This window comes from Bos taurus, chromosome 11, assembly GCF_002263795.3.
Source record: "Bos taurus isolate L1 Dominette 01449 registration number 42190680 breed Hereford chromosome 11, ARS-UCD2.0, whole genome shotgun sequence".
Lineage (NCBI taxonomy): Eukaryota > Metazoa > Chordata > Mammalia > Artiodactyla > Bovidae > Bos > Bos taurus.
Genome location: NC_037338.1, coordinates 106,079,394 through 106,094,473, shown reverse-complemented (window position 1 = coordinate 106,094,473; position 15,080 = coordinate 106,079,394). Strand labels below are relative to the sequence as shown.

The 15,080-nt window shown below is 59.2% G+C and overlaps 1 protein-coding gene and 1 long non-coding RNA gene across 2 annotated transcripts; one reads left to right on the top strand and one right to left on the bottom strand.

Annotated features, from left to right (window-relative positions):
• Positions 1–946: 946 nt before the first annotated feature.
• On the bottom strand, positions 947–7,964 carry LOC101907970 (uncharacterized). The gene is made up of 2 exons (XR_009496594.1): positions 7,886–7,964; positions 947–7,775 (listed from the first exon to the last, which is right to left on the bottom strand). It is a non-coding gene; the product is annotated as an uncharacterized lncRNA (long non-coding RNA).
• A 54-nt stretch (positions 7,965–8,018) lies between these two features.
• ENTPD2 (ectonucleoside triphosphate diphosphohydrolase 2) lies at positions 8,019–13,517 on the top strand. The gene is given in 9 exon segments (NM_001105648.1): positions 8,019–8,164; positions 9,478–9,595; positions 10,191–10,341; positions 10,529–10,688; positions 10,768–10,995; positions 11,393–11,647; positions 11,733–11,852; positions 12,703–12,837; positions 12,941–13,517. Coding segments are annotated over 9 exon segments (1,488 nt in total). The 5' UTR covers positions 8,019–8,047; the 3' UTR covers positions 13,145–13,517.
• Positions 13,518–15,080: the final 1,563 nt, after the last annotated feature.

The window sequence follows — 15,080 nt, the reverse complement described above, 5'->3', positions numbered from 1 at the left end:
GAAAGGATGGGGAGGAGGAACAATATACTAAGTTAAAATGGCTTAAATTTTTCCAGAATCATCTTAAGAAACCAGTCTACGTCCAGGAATCCCAGTGGATCCCAGGCAAGATGAATTAGAAAAATGACATTTTCTCTTGCAAGATGGTTAAAGCATCCAGAGACAAAGCCAGTTACCCTCAAAGGAGATACCACAGTGACATCAAAGTCCAGAGACTGAAAAGCCATCAGTAGCTGAGATGATGTCATTATTAATCTAGATGCTTACACCTGCAGACACTCTTTCAAGAGTGAGGATAGGGGCTCCCCTGGTGATCCAGTGGCCAAGACTCCATGCTCCCAGTTCGAGGGGCCGGCTTCAATCCCTGGTCAGGGGACTAGATCTCACATGCCACAACGGAAAGATCCCACGTGCAGCAAAGTTGCTATTTTTAAAACCCACAACTTAGTGGCTTATGTACACAGCTCAGTCGCTTAGTCGTGTCCAAGTCTTTGCGACCCCACAGACTGTATGTAATAGCCTGCTAGGCTCCTCTGTCCATGGGATTCTCCAGGCAAGAGTACTGGAGTGCCATTTCCCCCTCCAAGGGAACTTCAAACCCAGGGATTGAACCCACGGCTCCTGCATTAGCAGGTGGGTTCTTTACCACGGAGCAAGCAACACATTTTCTTGCCATTTCTGTGGGTTAGGAGCTGTGGCGTTGGCCTGGAATTGCATGAGGCTGCGGCAGAGGCGGTCCTCGGGACTGCAGCCTTCTGCCATGCTGAGTGACCAGGGAGGACTCACTCCAGAGATGGCGCGTCCACACACTGTCAGCGGGCCTCCTCCCTTTCTGTCTGCTGTGACAGTGATCCTAATGAGGATGAGGGTGCTGAGCTCTGGGGAAGTGGAGTAGAACCCAAATGTCACGATGGCAGAAATGGGGGAGCTGAGGCATTCTCAAGTATAATTGTTCACAAGGTGGGAAGAGACACCAACTGGGTTTATTTTACTAAGTTTGCAAGTTACAATAACTGGGAGAACCAGGTAAGATAATAGCTAAGAGTAAAACTTTCAAAAAAAGGGAGGGACAGGGAAATGGAGGAGAAAAGGGGAAAGAAATTCAAATCTAGAAGAAAAAATGTAAAAATCAGAAAACACATAAGGTCAAAGAAGTATATCACTATTCACAGTATATGTGAAAGATTAACTCTGGTGAGTTATCAGATTGGGTTTTTAGAAATTCAGATATAAGCTGTTTTAAGAGACACACCTGAAATATAATGATACCAAAAAAACAAAAACAAAAAACTCAAGCAGTTGTATTAATCTAAAACAAAATAGATTTTAAGGCAAGAGATGTTAATAACATTGAAGAGAGTAACAATCTCAAAAAGTTTAATTTACCAGGAAGATACAGCAACCCTAAAGTTGTACTCACCCAACTGTAAAATATAACTCACAAAGATAGGCAGACATTTCACTGAGGAAGACACACAGATAGCGGATAAGCATGCGAAAAAATGTTCAACATTATTAGCCGTTAGAAAAATGCAAATTAAAAGTACAGTGAGAATGGACACGCCCCAATCAGAGAGGCTAAAGTGAGGAGCTGGAGACACCACCTGCGGGCGAGCACGTGGGGAGACGGCCACTCACACATTACTGGCCGGCGTGTCCAGTGACGCAGCCGCTCCGGAGAATAACTTGGTCGTTCCTTTCAAAGCTAAAATCACATGTGATGGCTAATTTCACGTGTCAGCTTGACTTGGGTATGATTCCCCATCCTTTGGTTACAACACAGAGGCTGCTGTGAAGGTATGTTTCAGACATGACTCACTTTTACATCAGTGACCTCTGAGCTAACCAGATTGTCCTCCATAACGTGGGTGGGCCTCGTCCAATCAGTCGAAGATCTTAAGAGAAAAGACTGCAATCTCCTGAAAGGAAGGAGGTCTGCCTGCGGGCTGCCTCTGCACCCAAGGCTGCTACATCGGGCCTTCCTGGGTTCCAGCCTGCTGACGAGCTTTGCAGACTTCAGACTTGCTGGCTCCCACAACTGCGTGAGCTAGTTCCTTAAAATAAAAATCTGTTTCTCTCCCTCTCCCTCTTTCCCTCCCCAAACATGTATTCCTATTGGCTCCCTTCCTTTCTCGGGTGCACCCTGACTAATACACCGTATGCACAGCGATGGCATTCCTGGGCGTTTTTCCCAGAGGAACAAAGACTTGTTTTCAGACAGGAACATGTACAAGATGATTCACAGCAGCTTCACTGGCCGTCACTCCCAGCTAGACACTGCTCAGATGTCCTTCCTTCTGCGGGTGTCTGTTCGGACACTGTTCCAACCACGCCACAGGATTCAAGTCAGCAACGAGAAGGAAGGGACTGCTGCTAACGCAGCAACATGGGCGAACCTCGAGGAAGGGATGCCAGGTCGGGAGAACCAAACTCAAAAGGACACGTGACGTGTGACCCATCCCTATGCCGACCGGGAAACGACACGGACAGGGCTGGGCGGCGTGGGGCGGCTGGAGCTGGTGCCGCGATCGCTCAGGGACAGTTCAGTCGGGTTTCCTAATTGTCACGGTGGTTACACAGGGCTCCACGTGGGATAAAACTGCAGAGAGCTACACACACATGCACGCGTGCAAGGAAAACCAGTGAAATAAAGTAAGCTCCTTGGACGGTACCACTGTCGGTTTCCTGGTTTGGCTACTGGTGTTCAGCTGCTAGGTCGTGTCTGGCTCTGTGACCCCATGGACGGTAGCATGCCAGGCCTCCCCATCCCTCACTTTCTCCTGGAGTTTGCCCATGTTCATGTCCACTGAGTCTGTGATGCCATCCAGCCATCTCATCCTCTGCTGCCCTCTTCTCTCTCCTTTTGCTATTGTACCGTATGTTTATATATAAAATACATGTATATATTATACATATGTATACAGCAAGACTTGTCAGAACTGTAAAGAAAAACCAGCAAACTCATCATCACAGCGAGAAGTCTTAACATATCTCTTGATAACTGACAGCAGATTTGGATGTTATTGGTAATGGTGATGTAGCGGACAAATCCAGACCAATGCGTTCACTAACTGGAGAACACACATTCTTCTCCAGCACACGAGGAACATTCGTATCTCTTTATGACCACACACCGGGCCCCAAACCCAATCCGACAGATACCAGAAGACTGCTTGCAAGCAGACTACGTGATGTGACCACGATGCAGGTACCTTAGATAAAAGCCCAGGAACTTCCCTGGTGGTCCAGTGGCTAAGACTCCAAGCTCCCAATCCACGAGGCCGGGGTTCAATCCCTGGTCAGGGAACTGGGTCCCACATGCCGCAGTGTAGACCCAGTGCAGCCAAATAAATATATATATATTTTTAAAAGCCCAGACTTCTGGGTTTTAAGACACACACACTTCCTCAGAAAAACAAATCCAAAACAAAGCAAAAGAAAAGGAAACAACCAGAAAAAAAAAGAAAAAAACATGAAAAAAGAGATTTAAAAACCACCCATATCTAAGCAATTCATGTGTCAAATAAGAAATTGCAATGAAACTGGAAAAAAAATAGATGAAAACAGCATGCAACGAGAGCAGAGACCAGAGGGAAACATACACAGACATCTAGACATTTACATTAGGAAAGAAGAGAGGCTTGTAAAGCATGAATTAAGCATTGAACTTCAGATTCTGGAAGAAGAAAGATCCAATACAAAGAATATAGAAGACAGGAATTATAACACGTCAGTTTAAAATATTTTTGTTGAGTGTATATGTACCTGGCAGGGCTTCCCAGGCAGCTGCTGCTGCTGCTAAGTCACTTCAGTCGTGTCCGACTCTGTGTGACCCCATAGACGGGAGCCCACCAGGCTCCCCTGTCCCTGGGATTCTCCAGGCAAGAACACTGGAGTGGGTTGACATTTCCTTCTCCAATGCATGAAAGTGAAAGATGAAAGTGAAGTCACTTAGTCATGTCCGACCCTCAGTGACCCCATGGACTCCAGCCTTCCCGGCTCCTCCATCCATGGGATTTTCCAGGCAAGAGTACTGGAGTGGGGTGCCATTGCCTTCAGCACTAGTGGTAAAAACCCGCCGGCCACTGCAGAGGCATAACAGACATGGGTTCGATCCCTGGGTTGGGAAGATGCCCTGGAGGAGAGCATGGCAATCCACCACAGCATTCTTGCCTGGAGAATCCCATGGACGGAGGAGCCTGGCGGGCTAATGGGGTCACAGAGTTGGACCCAACTGAAGCGACTTAGCACGCATGTACACGGACCCGACCCTTCTCTTGATGCTGGGCAACAGCTGAGAGAGACGCAAAAACTCCTGCTCACACAATGGCATATCCGAGTATAAATAATAACGATTGAGCAGGAATTAGTGAAACAGAAAACAAACATCCAAGGACCTCCCTGGCGGTCTCAGGGTTAAGACTTGGTGCGTCCAGTGTGGGTTTGATCCCTGGCTGGGGAACCATGCTTTCACACGCATTATATGAAACATCGACAAAGGGGCAAAAACTTGACTGAGAAAACTCACAAAGTGCAGAAACGTCTGCCTGGATTAGTGAAGCATAAAAGACATAAAACAAATAAAATGATGTTAGGAATTAAAAAAAAAACAGAAATAACAACAAATGCCGCAGAAATAAAGCAGACCCTACAGGGAATTTTAAACAGGATTACACCAATCCACCAGCAGTGGGTAAACGCCTCATGGCAGATTACACGTGCAAGCCCCAAAGGTGCAAAGGACAGAGCAGAAAACGGATACGTCGGACCAGTCAAGAGCTTCCATGATTTCACTGCAAGGAACTCATGGCCAGAGTGTACATACAAGCTGTGCAAATCAGCAAGGAAAAGACAACCATCCCCGGAAACCGAACTCAAGATTCAAACGGGTGCTTCACGGAACGCAGGAAAGACTCAACTTCTCTACTAACTGACGAAACAGCATGAAAAGCTCAAAGAGATTTCTTTCTCACCAGCGTCTCAAAAATCCAAGAGTTGCAGGGGGACCTCCCTGGAGAGACCTGGTGGCTGAATGCTTAAGAATCTGCCCTGCGATGCTGGGTACACAGGCTTGATCCCTGGTTTGGGAACAAAGACCCCTCATGCCTTGGGGCAACTAAGCCCATGGACCGCAGCTCCTGAAGCCCGCTTGCTTCAACCGGAGTCCATGAGCCACAGTGGAAGACCCCTCAAGACAGTGACGGTCTCACATGCTGCAACTGAGATCCGACGCAGCCAAATAAATAGTGTTTTTTAAAAAAAATCCAAGAGTTGCAGAATAGCAACCAAAACAGTGGCGTGCCCTTGAGGTCACCAGGTGGCGCCACCTTGCTGTAAACCGGGCGTGTTGGCGGGTGACGCTGAACGCACACGTGCTCTGGTCCCCGGCCCCTAAGCTCTTCCCCAGGGAAAGGCTCGTGTGCAAGTGTGTGTAGCAGCAATCTTAGTGAAAGCAGCCTGACGCCAGAACCACGAACACACTCACTATGAGATGTGAGGTTTGCGACACTCGTACCAGAAGACAGAGCTTCACGTGTTAGCATCACGAATCTCAAACATCCAAAGGCAGGGAGAAGCTAATTCCAGAAGAGCATTCCAGCACGTCCAAAAAAAACAAAAAAACAGGAAAACAGCACAATAGATTATTTAGAGATGCATCGAGGGGTGGAAAGCTATAAGCAAAAGAAGGGCATCGCCAGTAAAAGGTCCGGTTGGGTCAGGCGGTCAGGGCTCGTGATACCCCAGCCCCCTGAACAGGACTCCTCCGGAGGCCCGGGGCCTGCACCTGCTGTGTGTCTGCAGTGCCTTGCGAGGCACCCCTCCCTGGACCTGCGGCGGGTCCTCCCCACACACTGCCTTCGCTCACTGTGCATGCAGTCTGGGGCGCCTGGTCCTCAGAAGGATCCCGGCAAACATCTGCTGAGTGACTTCTCGAGCACAGTGAGTGGCGAGGAGTTTCAGCCACAGGATGTGGTGGCTTCCCACTAGGAGATGGAGGCAGGGGCAGTGGAGGCCTTGACCTCTGGGACCCCCTCCCTGGGAGGTCTGGGTCCTTCGAGGGGGGTGGGTTGCAGGCCCTCCCCCAGGGCCTCTCCTGGCACCTCTCTGCAGCCACATTCCTCTGCCTGGAGCCAGGGCCAAGCATGTGCAGAACATCTGGAGCCCCACCTCCGCCGAGGTTCCCGGAGGAGGCCGGCTCGCCTTCAGCCCAGTGGGCCCCTGCCAGGGCCTCCCTGTTGCATGCCCCCCAGCCCGCCTTCCAGAGTCCGGTGGTGGTCGTGGTCGAAGGATGTCTCTGGGCCAAGAGGCAGTTCCAACCGGCCCCTGGTGGGGGGAATTCACTCCCGTTCCTGTCTTGCCCTGGCTGTTCCATGCCCCCACTTCCTCCCATTGGCTCTCCCCAGGCTGGTCTGGGCCCTTGGCATGAGCACGGGGGCCAGGCCTGCGTCCCTGCGCCCCCTTCACTTGGGCCTCAAGGGCTGGGGGGGGCTGGGGCAGGCTGGCACACCAGTGTCTGCCAGGCTCCCTCTGGGCCGCCTTTGTCTCTTCCTTTTCAGCCTAGACTGCCGGCCTCTCCCTCCTCTGAACCTTCCGGGGTGGAAGAAAGGGCCTGGGCTGGGAGGGGTGGGGGGAGCTGGCGGGAAACCGGGGCCTGGAGCCCTGAGTTGGCCGCACCCAGTGACTCTCTGCTGGGCCCCAGCCAGGAAGGTTTGGGGAGGCCAAGCGAGGTCCCGGGGCTCCCACCCCTCCCGCCGGGTCCTGAGCTGGAAACAAGGCTGCATTGCTGGGCCTGAGACACCAGCCCCTCAGCCTGGGCAGCCGGCCCGGCGATCCTGACTGTCCCGTCCCGTTCCAGCCGGCCGTGGCACTGCCCAGACCCTGTGCCCATCAAAGGCTGTCCTTCTGGGCCCCTCCCCACCCAGCCCTGTTGCTGGCACTCCAGGGTGGTCTTGCCACATAGTTCGCTGCTGTGGGAATTCCCATTTTGCGCAAAGTGGGGGTGGCCCTTGGCCCGGGTAAGGGGTGATTCTTGGCCAGGGTGGCATGCAGGGTGGCATAGGGATTCAAAGCATAGCAACCGGACATGTCGTGGGGCGCAGGGGCAGAGCTGGGGCTTCGGCCAGTGGAGCACCTGTCCACCCCAGTGTGCCCACCAGCCGGCCTGCAGCCCCTCTCCCCCTCCCCTCAGCGGGATGAGGCCTCCTGTGCAGAGGCCCCTCCTCCCCAGTCCAGGCTTCTGGGCCCCTGGGCGAGGGCCCTGTGCTGGGCGGGAGCGGTGGCAGGGCCCCGGGCCCCTGAGCAGGGCTCCCTGTCTCCAGGCTCCGTGGGACTGTGGGCTCCCTGCTCTGCTCTCTGCCTGCACCCTCACCAGTCTCCTTGGAACCCTGTGAAGTAGGTCTGGCTTCCCCCTGCTTGGCCCTCAACTCTCAGCTCTCAGCACCCCCAGGGTAGGCAGGCCCAGCCTGGGTCAGCACAGCGTGCTGGGGCTTGACTGGCACGGTGCCCTGCCATGAGCCCAGGATTGGGTGGGCACCGCAGGCAGGTCGGCCCTTCCCTGCAGGGACCCAGCTGGGAGCCCACCTCCTTCCTTCAGGATCAGGCCAGGGGATAGCCGGCTCTCCAGAAGAACGACCCTCCAAACAAGCGTGCCCAGGAGGACCCCAGGCCAAGGCCAGAGAGGGCAGGGCGTTCTCTGGGTCCTGCTGGAGTGCCCAGCGGCCCAGCGTGGCAGGCTCTTAGAGGTTGGGGTGGTGGTCCGGTCAGGAGGGATGACTCTAGGGCAGAGCAGACAGGAAGAGGAAAGGGGGCAGTGAGCAGGGTGCCTGGGCTGCGGCCGGGGCGCCGAGAGGGGCGGCGCGGGTGACTCAGCAACCGAGACTCTCACCTGCGCTCGGGGCGGGCTGGAGGTGGGCGGGCCGTCCCGCCGTGGGCGTGGCCTCCGCGGACCGGTCCCCGCCCCGGGTGCCAACCCCGCGGTCCCCCGACCTCGTTCGGCCTCCCGGCTCCCCGCCGCCGCTCCGTGCACGCCGGGCCCGCCTGCGCACCCATGGCCGGGAAGGCGCTGTCGCTGCTGCCACCGCTGCTGCTGGCCGCCGCCGGCCTCGCCGGCCTCCTGCTGCTGTGCGTCCCCACCCGCGACATCCGGGAGCCGCCCGCCCTCAAGGTGCACGCTCGAGCTCCCGGGCAGCCCGGCGCAGTCCGCGGGGGGCTTGGATCGAGCCGGGCTCGGCTGCGCCCGCGTGCCAGCCGGGACCCCGGGCGCTCCGCAGCCGGCCCAGCAGGGTGGGGTCCGGGCCCCTCAGCCGCGCTCCGGCCCCGGCCCAGGGCGCTGCAGCGGCGCTTCCGGGGGACGCGGTGCCGGAGGCCGACACGCCAGGATCTCTGGTCGCTGCGCCCGCCGCGGAGCTGTCTCAGAGCGGCCAACGGGGAGTCTCTCCGCACCCCCAGGGTGCCCGGGACGTGGCCGGGCCCGCGCCCCCAGCACACTCGGCCTCCCTTGGGGTTTGGCCCGGATGGGGTGCGACAGGCGCTGGGCCCAGGGACCCCTCCCCAACCTCGCCGCTGGCTCTCACGGTGCGGGGGCAGCCCTGACCGGTCCTAAAAAAAAGTTCGAGCGGACTGGGCCTGATTCCCCCACCCGCCCTCGCCAGAATCGACCTCCGGGAGCCTGGGCTCCCTTAACCCTCTACTGCACTGAGGGCCAGTCTGGTGCCCGGGGTAGACAGCGGGTGCTTGGAGCCCCAGGCACCGGGAATGCAGGTTCAGGGTGAACGAGCTGTTGCCAGGGGAGACCCCCGGCTGGGGTGGGGCCCGGCGGGCTGTTGGCTGGCTCTGGTACAGGGACTCCAGCAGGCTCCCCAGCAGGCTCCCCTTGCTGAAATGCAGGCCCCTGGGGCAGGTGCGGGGAAAGTGGCTCTGGCAAGCTGGGTGCTATCATCTTCCGACGTGCAGGAAAGGCCCCTGCGGTGTTCCAGCAGCTCTGCACAACAGCGCCCCCTGGCCCTGCCCTTGAGGCCCAGGGACGGGGCCTCTGCTCATTGGCCAGTGATCAGCCTTGGTCCTGGCTTCCCTGGGGCCTCTATTTCACATCCTCAGATGGGACAGAGATCAGAGAGACAGGACAGAGGGTGGGAAGGAAGGGCCGGTCTGAGGGGCTCTTGCTGCAGCCTGAGGACCTCAGGCCCCCCGCCAGGGCTCCCAGGGTGGCCCCCGACCCCTGACTCTGCTCGAGCCCCTCAGGAGGCTCCTGCAGTCAGCGGTGGCATGGCCGATGGCCCTCCACCTCCACCCCCATCTCTGCCCACCAAGCCATGTCCCAGCGGTTGTCCCTGGCCTTCTTGGAGCCTCAGAACTTCATTCTGAAGCTTCCAGTCTGGACACAGGGTCGGGCAGGGTGGGCCAGATAGCTGAGAGAGCCACAGGGCATGGCTTCACGCCCTGCCCCACTCCTAAGGCTGACCCCCACCCCACCCGCAGTATGGCATCGTCCTGGATGCGGGCTCTTCCCACACGTCCATGTTCATCTACAAGTGGCCGGCGGACAAAGAGAATGACACAGGCATCGTGGGCCAGCACAGCTCCTGCGACGCGCAAGGTAAGAGCCCTCTGAGCGCTGGGCGCCCCCAACCTGCATGCCCGCTCACTGTGGGGCCTCGGGAGCCCTCCCTGGTCTCAGCTGCTGCAGACTCGAGCCAGCAGACCTCTCTGCTTGGTGCCAGGGGGCCACTCCAGGCAGGAACTGCAGGAGCCCCCCACCTCCCAGAGGGAGGCTGCATCCCTAGGCCTTGGAAGGGCTGTGGACAGTTCCTAGAAAAGAAGCCCCAGGGAACATCTGGAAGGTTTGGGCCTTGCCTGGCCCAAGATTGGCTCTACGTCCCAGTAGAGCAGGAGGGGTCCCAAGGAGCTGGTGGGCACACCCAGGCAGGCCCGTGGGGAGGCCGGGCTGGGTGGACAACACCCAGTGCTTTGTCCAAGCACCTGTGTGCATGCCCACTGGGCAGGTGGCAGCTCGCAGACCGTGGGTGGCCCACAGGCGGCCCTTTCATCTCTGAGCGGGCGTCTCTGAGCATTTAAGCTGGGAAATTTGGTCTCAGCTGCCACCTGGCTTGGGAGCACAAACGCCCCCAGTCCTGCTGGCCTGTGGACCACCTAGAGGCTGCCCACCAGGCCCCTCCTGCTGCTCCCTCCAGGTGGAGGCATCTCTAGCTATGCTGACAACCCTTCTGGAGCCGGGCAGAGCCTTGTGGAATGCCTGAACCAGGCGCTTCGGGACGTGCCCAAGGAGAGACACGCGGGCACGCCACTCTACCTGGGAGCCACGGCAGGCATGCGCCTGCTCAAGTGAGTGTCCTGCCCTGTCCGCTGACCTCCTGGCCCTAGGGACCACGGCAGCCTGAGCCCAGGGTGGGCCCTGCACACCCCCAGCAGCAGCCCTGGGGCCCCTCAGCTGGCTGGGCAGACGCTGAGCACCCCAGCAGCAGGATCACAGCCACCTGGGGAAGACTCTGAAGTCCTCCCTGTATCACAGCCTGACCAGTCCAGAGGCTTCAGCCAATGTGCTAGCTGCCGTGACGCAGACGCTGACCCAGTACCCCTTTGACTTCCGCGGTGCCCGCATCCTCTCAGGCCAGGATGAGGGTGTGTTTGGCTGGGTGACCGCCAACTACTTGCTGGAAAACTTCATCAAGGTGGGCCCGGTGGCCAGCCCGATGAGCCAGGGGTGTGGGCACCCACCCACTGGCTGACCCCAACGTCTACTTCCCACAGTACGGCTGGGTGGGCCGGTGGTTCCGGCCAAGGAAGGGGACGCTGGGGGCCATGGACCTGGGGGGAGCCTCCACACAGATCACCTTCGAGACGACCAGCCCCACGGAGGATCCGGCCAATGAGGTTCAGCTCCGGCTCTACGGCCAGCGCTACCGAGTGTATACTCACAGCTTCCTCTGCTACGGCCGTGACCAGGTTCTGCGGAGGCTGCTAGCCCGTGCGCTCCAGGTACCTTCTACTGAGTCCTCCTGGAAGTAGGGCTCGGGGAAAGTGGGGGCCAAGGGCCCAGAGCAGAGCCTGAAGAGTGGCCAGAGCGGGGCTTCTCCAGGAACCCAAGTCGTGCTTGGATTAGCTGGAAGGACAGGTGGGCAAGAATCCAGCACAAGCAAAGACCCAGAGGCTGGGGGTGGACCTGGTGAGTAAGGAGGGCTGGGGCCAGCTCTCAGAGGATCTGAACTGCCTGGCCAAGCACTTTGGGTTTTGTCCAGCAAGTGAGGGGGAGCCATGGATAGCTCATGCGTTCAGAAGAAATGCTGTCCTCTGGGGAGGCCCTCCAAGGGTCCTAGGGTGGGGGTGGCTGGTAACGCTCAGAGCGGGACTGACGCACACCCTCATCATTCCCCAGACCCACGGGTCCCACCCCTGCTGGCCACGGGGCTATTCCACTCACGTGATGCTCTGGGATGTCTACGAGTCGCCCTGTACTGCTGCCCAGCGGCCCCAGGCCTTCAACAGGAGCACCAGGGTCAGCCTGGCGGGCAGCAGTGACCCTGCCCTATGCCGCAGCCTCGTCTCCCAGCTCTTTAACTCCTCCTCCTGCCACTTCTCCAGATGCTCCTTCAACGGAGTCTTCCAGCCCCCTGTGGCTGGGAAGTTTATCGTGAGTCCAGAGGACAGGAAGGTGGGGGGCCCGTGCCCTGAGGTGCCTGGGGTCTGGTCACAGTGTGACTGTACCCGCGTTCCAGGCCTTCTCTGCTTTCTTCTACACGATGGACTTCCTGAGAACGGTGATGGGGCTGCCCGTGGCAACTCTGCAGCAACTAGAGGGGGCTGTAGTCACCCTCTGCAACCAGACATGGAGTGAGGTGAGGCCTGCCCCCACTCCACCAGGACTGTGCAGGGTGGGGCTGGGGTTTCTGCCAGCCAGCGCCAGGCTTCCCGATCTTTCTTTTGCTCTGTGAGTAGAGGGGTGTGGGGATACACTGCCAATCAGACTTGAAAAGTGGCCAGGCTACAGCCAGGAGCCCAGCAGTCAGATGAGATGGGATTGCAGAAGCCTCTCTGAGGCCTGACCCTAGATCCAGGATCTGGAGGGTGGAGAAGACAGCCAGTGCAATGGCCCTGGGGCAGCAGGGAGCTTGGAGTGGACAGGGCAGGGGAGAGTGTGGCTGGGAGAGCGTGGGGGAGAACAGACAACCCGGGGAGAAGTGGAAGGACCCGGACTCAGCAGGTAGAACAGGCAGGGCTTGGGGAGTCAGGAGTGGAAAGCAGCGGTGCTGATCCCCTGTGAAGTAAGATGGAGGGGTCTGGGCCCGCGGAGGAGGAGGGAATTCCGGAGAAACACTTGCGTGTCTGTGAGGCTCCTCCTGCTCTCTCTGTGTCTAGTCCCAGGCAGACTTGGGGAGCTGGGGAAGTGGGCTCAGGAGGCAAGCCCAGGACTCGGGGGCAAGCCGGGAGCTTCTGCTCCCCTGATCTCTGCAGGCCCGCTGCAGCCCTGCTCCCCGGGGGCCATGCCGCTGTTCCCTGGCCCTCAACCTCACAGGCACCGCGCCGCTGCCATCCAGAGGTCACGCTGCTCCTCCCCAGGAGAGAGCCCCGCCTGCTTCTTTCTGGGACCTGCAGTGCCGTCTCCAGCCCCGCACTACCTTTCTGTGTCTGGTGGGGCAGAGACCTCCGGGTGGTCGCTGGCCCTAGAGTCTCCCACTTGCATCCCAGCTGCAGGCTCGGGCGCCGGACGACCGAGCCCGCCTGCCCGACTACTGTGCCGGGGCGATGTTCGTGCAGCAGCTGCTGAGCCGCGGATACGGCTTCGACGAGCGCTCCTTCGGAGGCGTGACCTTCCAGAAGAAGGTGGGAACTCGGGAGTGGAGGGGCGGGGCCGCCCGGGCCGGGGTGCGAAGGGGCGGGGCCGCCCTGGCTGCGCCGAAGCTCAGGCCGTACCTTTGGCCCGCAGGCCGGGGACACTGCGGTCGGCTGGGCGCTTGGCTACATGCTGAACCTGACCAACCTGATCCCCGCTGACCCGCCTGGGCTGCGCAAAGGCACAGACTTCAGCTCCTGGGTCGTCCTCCTCCTGCTCTTCGCCGCCATGCTCCTGGCCGCGTTTGCCCTCCTGCTGCACCAGGCACGCTCCACCAAGTCGGCGAGCACCATCTAGGGGCCCCCAGCGCCAAGCCTCCCCATCTCCATATCCCCTCATCCCTCACCCCACCCCGCCACCAACATCTCTGTCCCTAATGCAGCCCAGGATCAAGACTCAGTGCCCACGCCGACATCTGGCCGGGATGGGCAAAGGGAACAGAAACCAGCCCCACCCCCCCCAACTCCAGCCTTGGTCTCACCTCCAGGCCTCCTGCTCTCCTTCTTACTGAGGTTGGGGGTCCTCAGCCTGTGAGAGCAGAGTCGGGTCTCCGGGAGTGGAGTTCTGAGGGCCCCCCAACCCAGGATTGGGTATTAGGGGGCAGGTCGTGGTCACAGCCCAGGCCTACTTGTACCCATTTTTTACTATTGAATAAAAGGATTTTCGTAGAGCAGTGGAGAGAATGTCCACGGGGCGGGGCCTCTCTGTCGCCTCCCTCCCCACCCCAGCTGCGCTGGCTGCACAGGCCCCACTCTGGTCCTAGGGGAGGACCCTGGCTCTTCCTACTTCCTTCCTCTCTGGGCTCAGGCCGGGGGAGTGCCGACCCTGCACCACCGTGGCCTGGAGTAGCTGTCAGCTGGCTGCTCTAAAACAGAGTCCCTGAGACTCCTGCCAGACTGGAGCCTGGGCCCTGGTCTCAGGTTGGCTGGGGTGGGGTGGGGATAGCGGACGAGGGAGTGAGTGGGCCCAGTGATGGCCTAAGTTGTGGGCAGTGTTCAAGGGGGCTTCCCCGGCGGCTCAGCGGTAAAGAATCCGCCTGCAATGCAGGAGGCCAGGAGACGTGGGTTCAATCCCTTAGCTGGGAGGATTCCCTGGAGGAGGAAATGGCAACCCACTCCAGTATTCGTGCCCAGGAAAATCCCATGGACATGATTGAGCACGCAGGCCTCGCAGTCGCTGCTCAAGACACTGAGGGAGGTCTCGGGAAGGAGGGGGCAAACCCTCCGCAGGAGGCGGGAGGTGTGGGGAGAGCCCAGGAGGGATGCAGGGCCCATTGCTCAGGAGGATGAGCCTCGCAGAGAGCCTGGCTCTGGCGAAGCCGAAGCCGCACAGTCGCACAGACTCCACCTGCCGCTCGGGCAGCCCCTCCCCAGGCCCTGTCTCCCCCGAGTGGGCAGGCGTGGTCTTGCCTGAATCTCCCCGCCCCCCTACCCCACATTTTGGGAAGTGAGCTCTGACACTATTTCTGTCTGATCAGTGCCTCGTAGGGGACGGGGGCGGTCCTTCTTCTGCATACACACACACAGCACCCCCCCCGCACACCCCCGCACACCCCCGCACACCCCACATACACGTCTGCCAGATTCTGAGCATTTCACAAACCTGCGGGCCGCCAGCCCCGTCTTCGGAGTTCTGAGACTCAGAGGGCCGAGAGGAGCATCGCGGGCGGAGGGGGCGGGGGAGAGCCGCCCTAATCTCTCAGGGACGGGAGCCTGGGAGGTTTCCAGGTGGGATGCGGAGGCTGCGCTCCCAGGAGGCAGTAGGTGGGGTTAGGGGGTGCACCCCAGTGCTTGCCGTCGTGGGGCATCCCGGAGCTAAAAGGCTGTCACCTGGGCACCGTGGACAGCTCCCAGCTGGCTGTCAGCAGCAGTTCCAGGTCACTCTTGCCCCCTGGTGGCCTCACCGGGAGCGGCCATCCCACTCCAGTCATTATGCCGGGCTAGTCCTGTGCGCCTGTGTGTGCCTTTGCCGTGTGTCTGAATGCCCAGTCGGCCTCCGGGCACACCTGCGCGTCCCCGTGCGCCTGCCCAGCTGTGTGCGCCTAACGTCCCTCCAGACCCAGGCGGATCCTCCGCTCCAGGAGGGTGGCTGGGTGTGGGTGGGAGTTATCAGCCCGAGAAGGACCGGCTGGGGAAGCGCATCCCAGGGGACCCAGCCCTAACCAGTGCCCCGCCTGGAGAAGGTCCAGGTTGCAGAAGTCGCAGAGGCTGAGGCGCCCGGAGAGCTGGCTGGG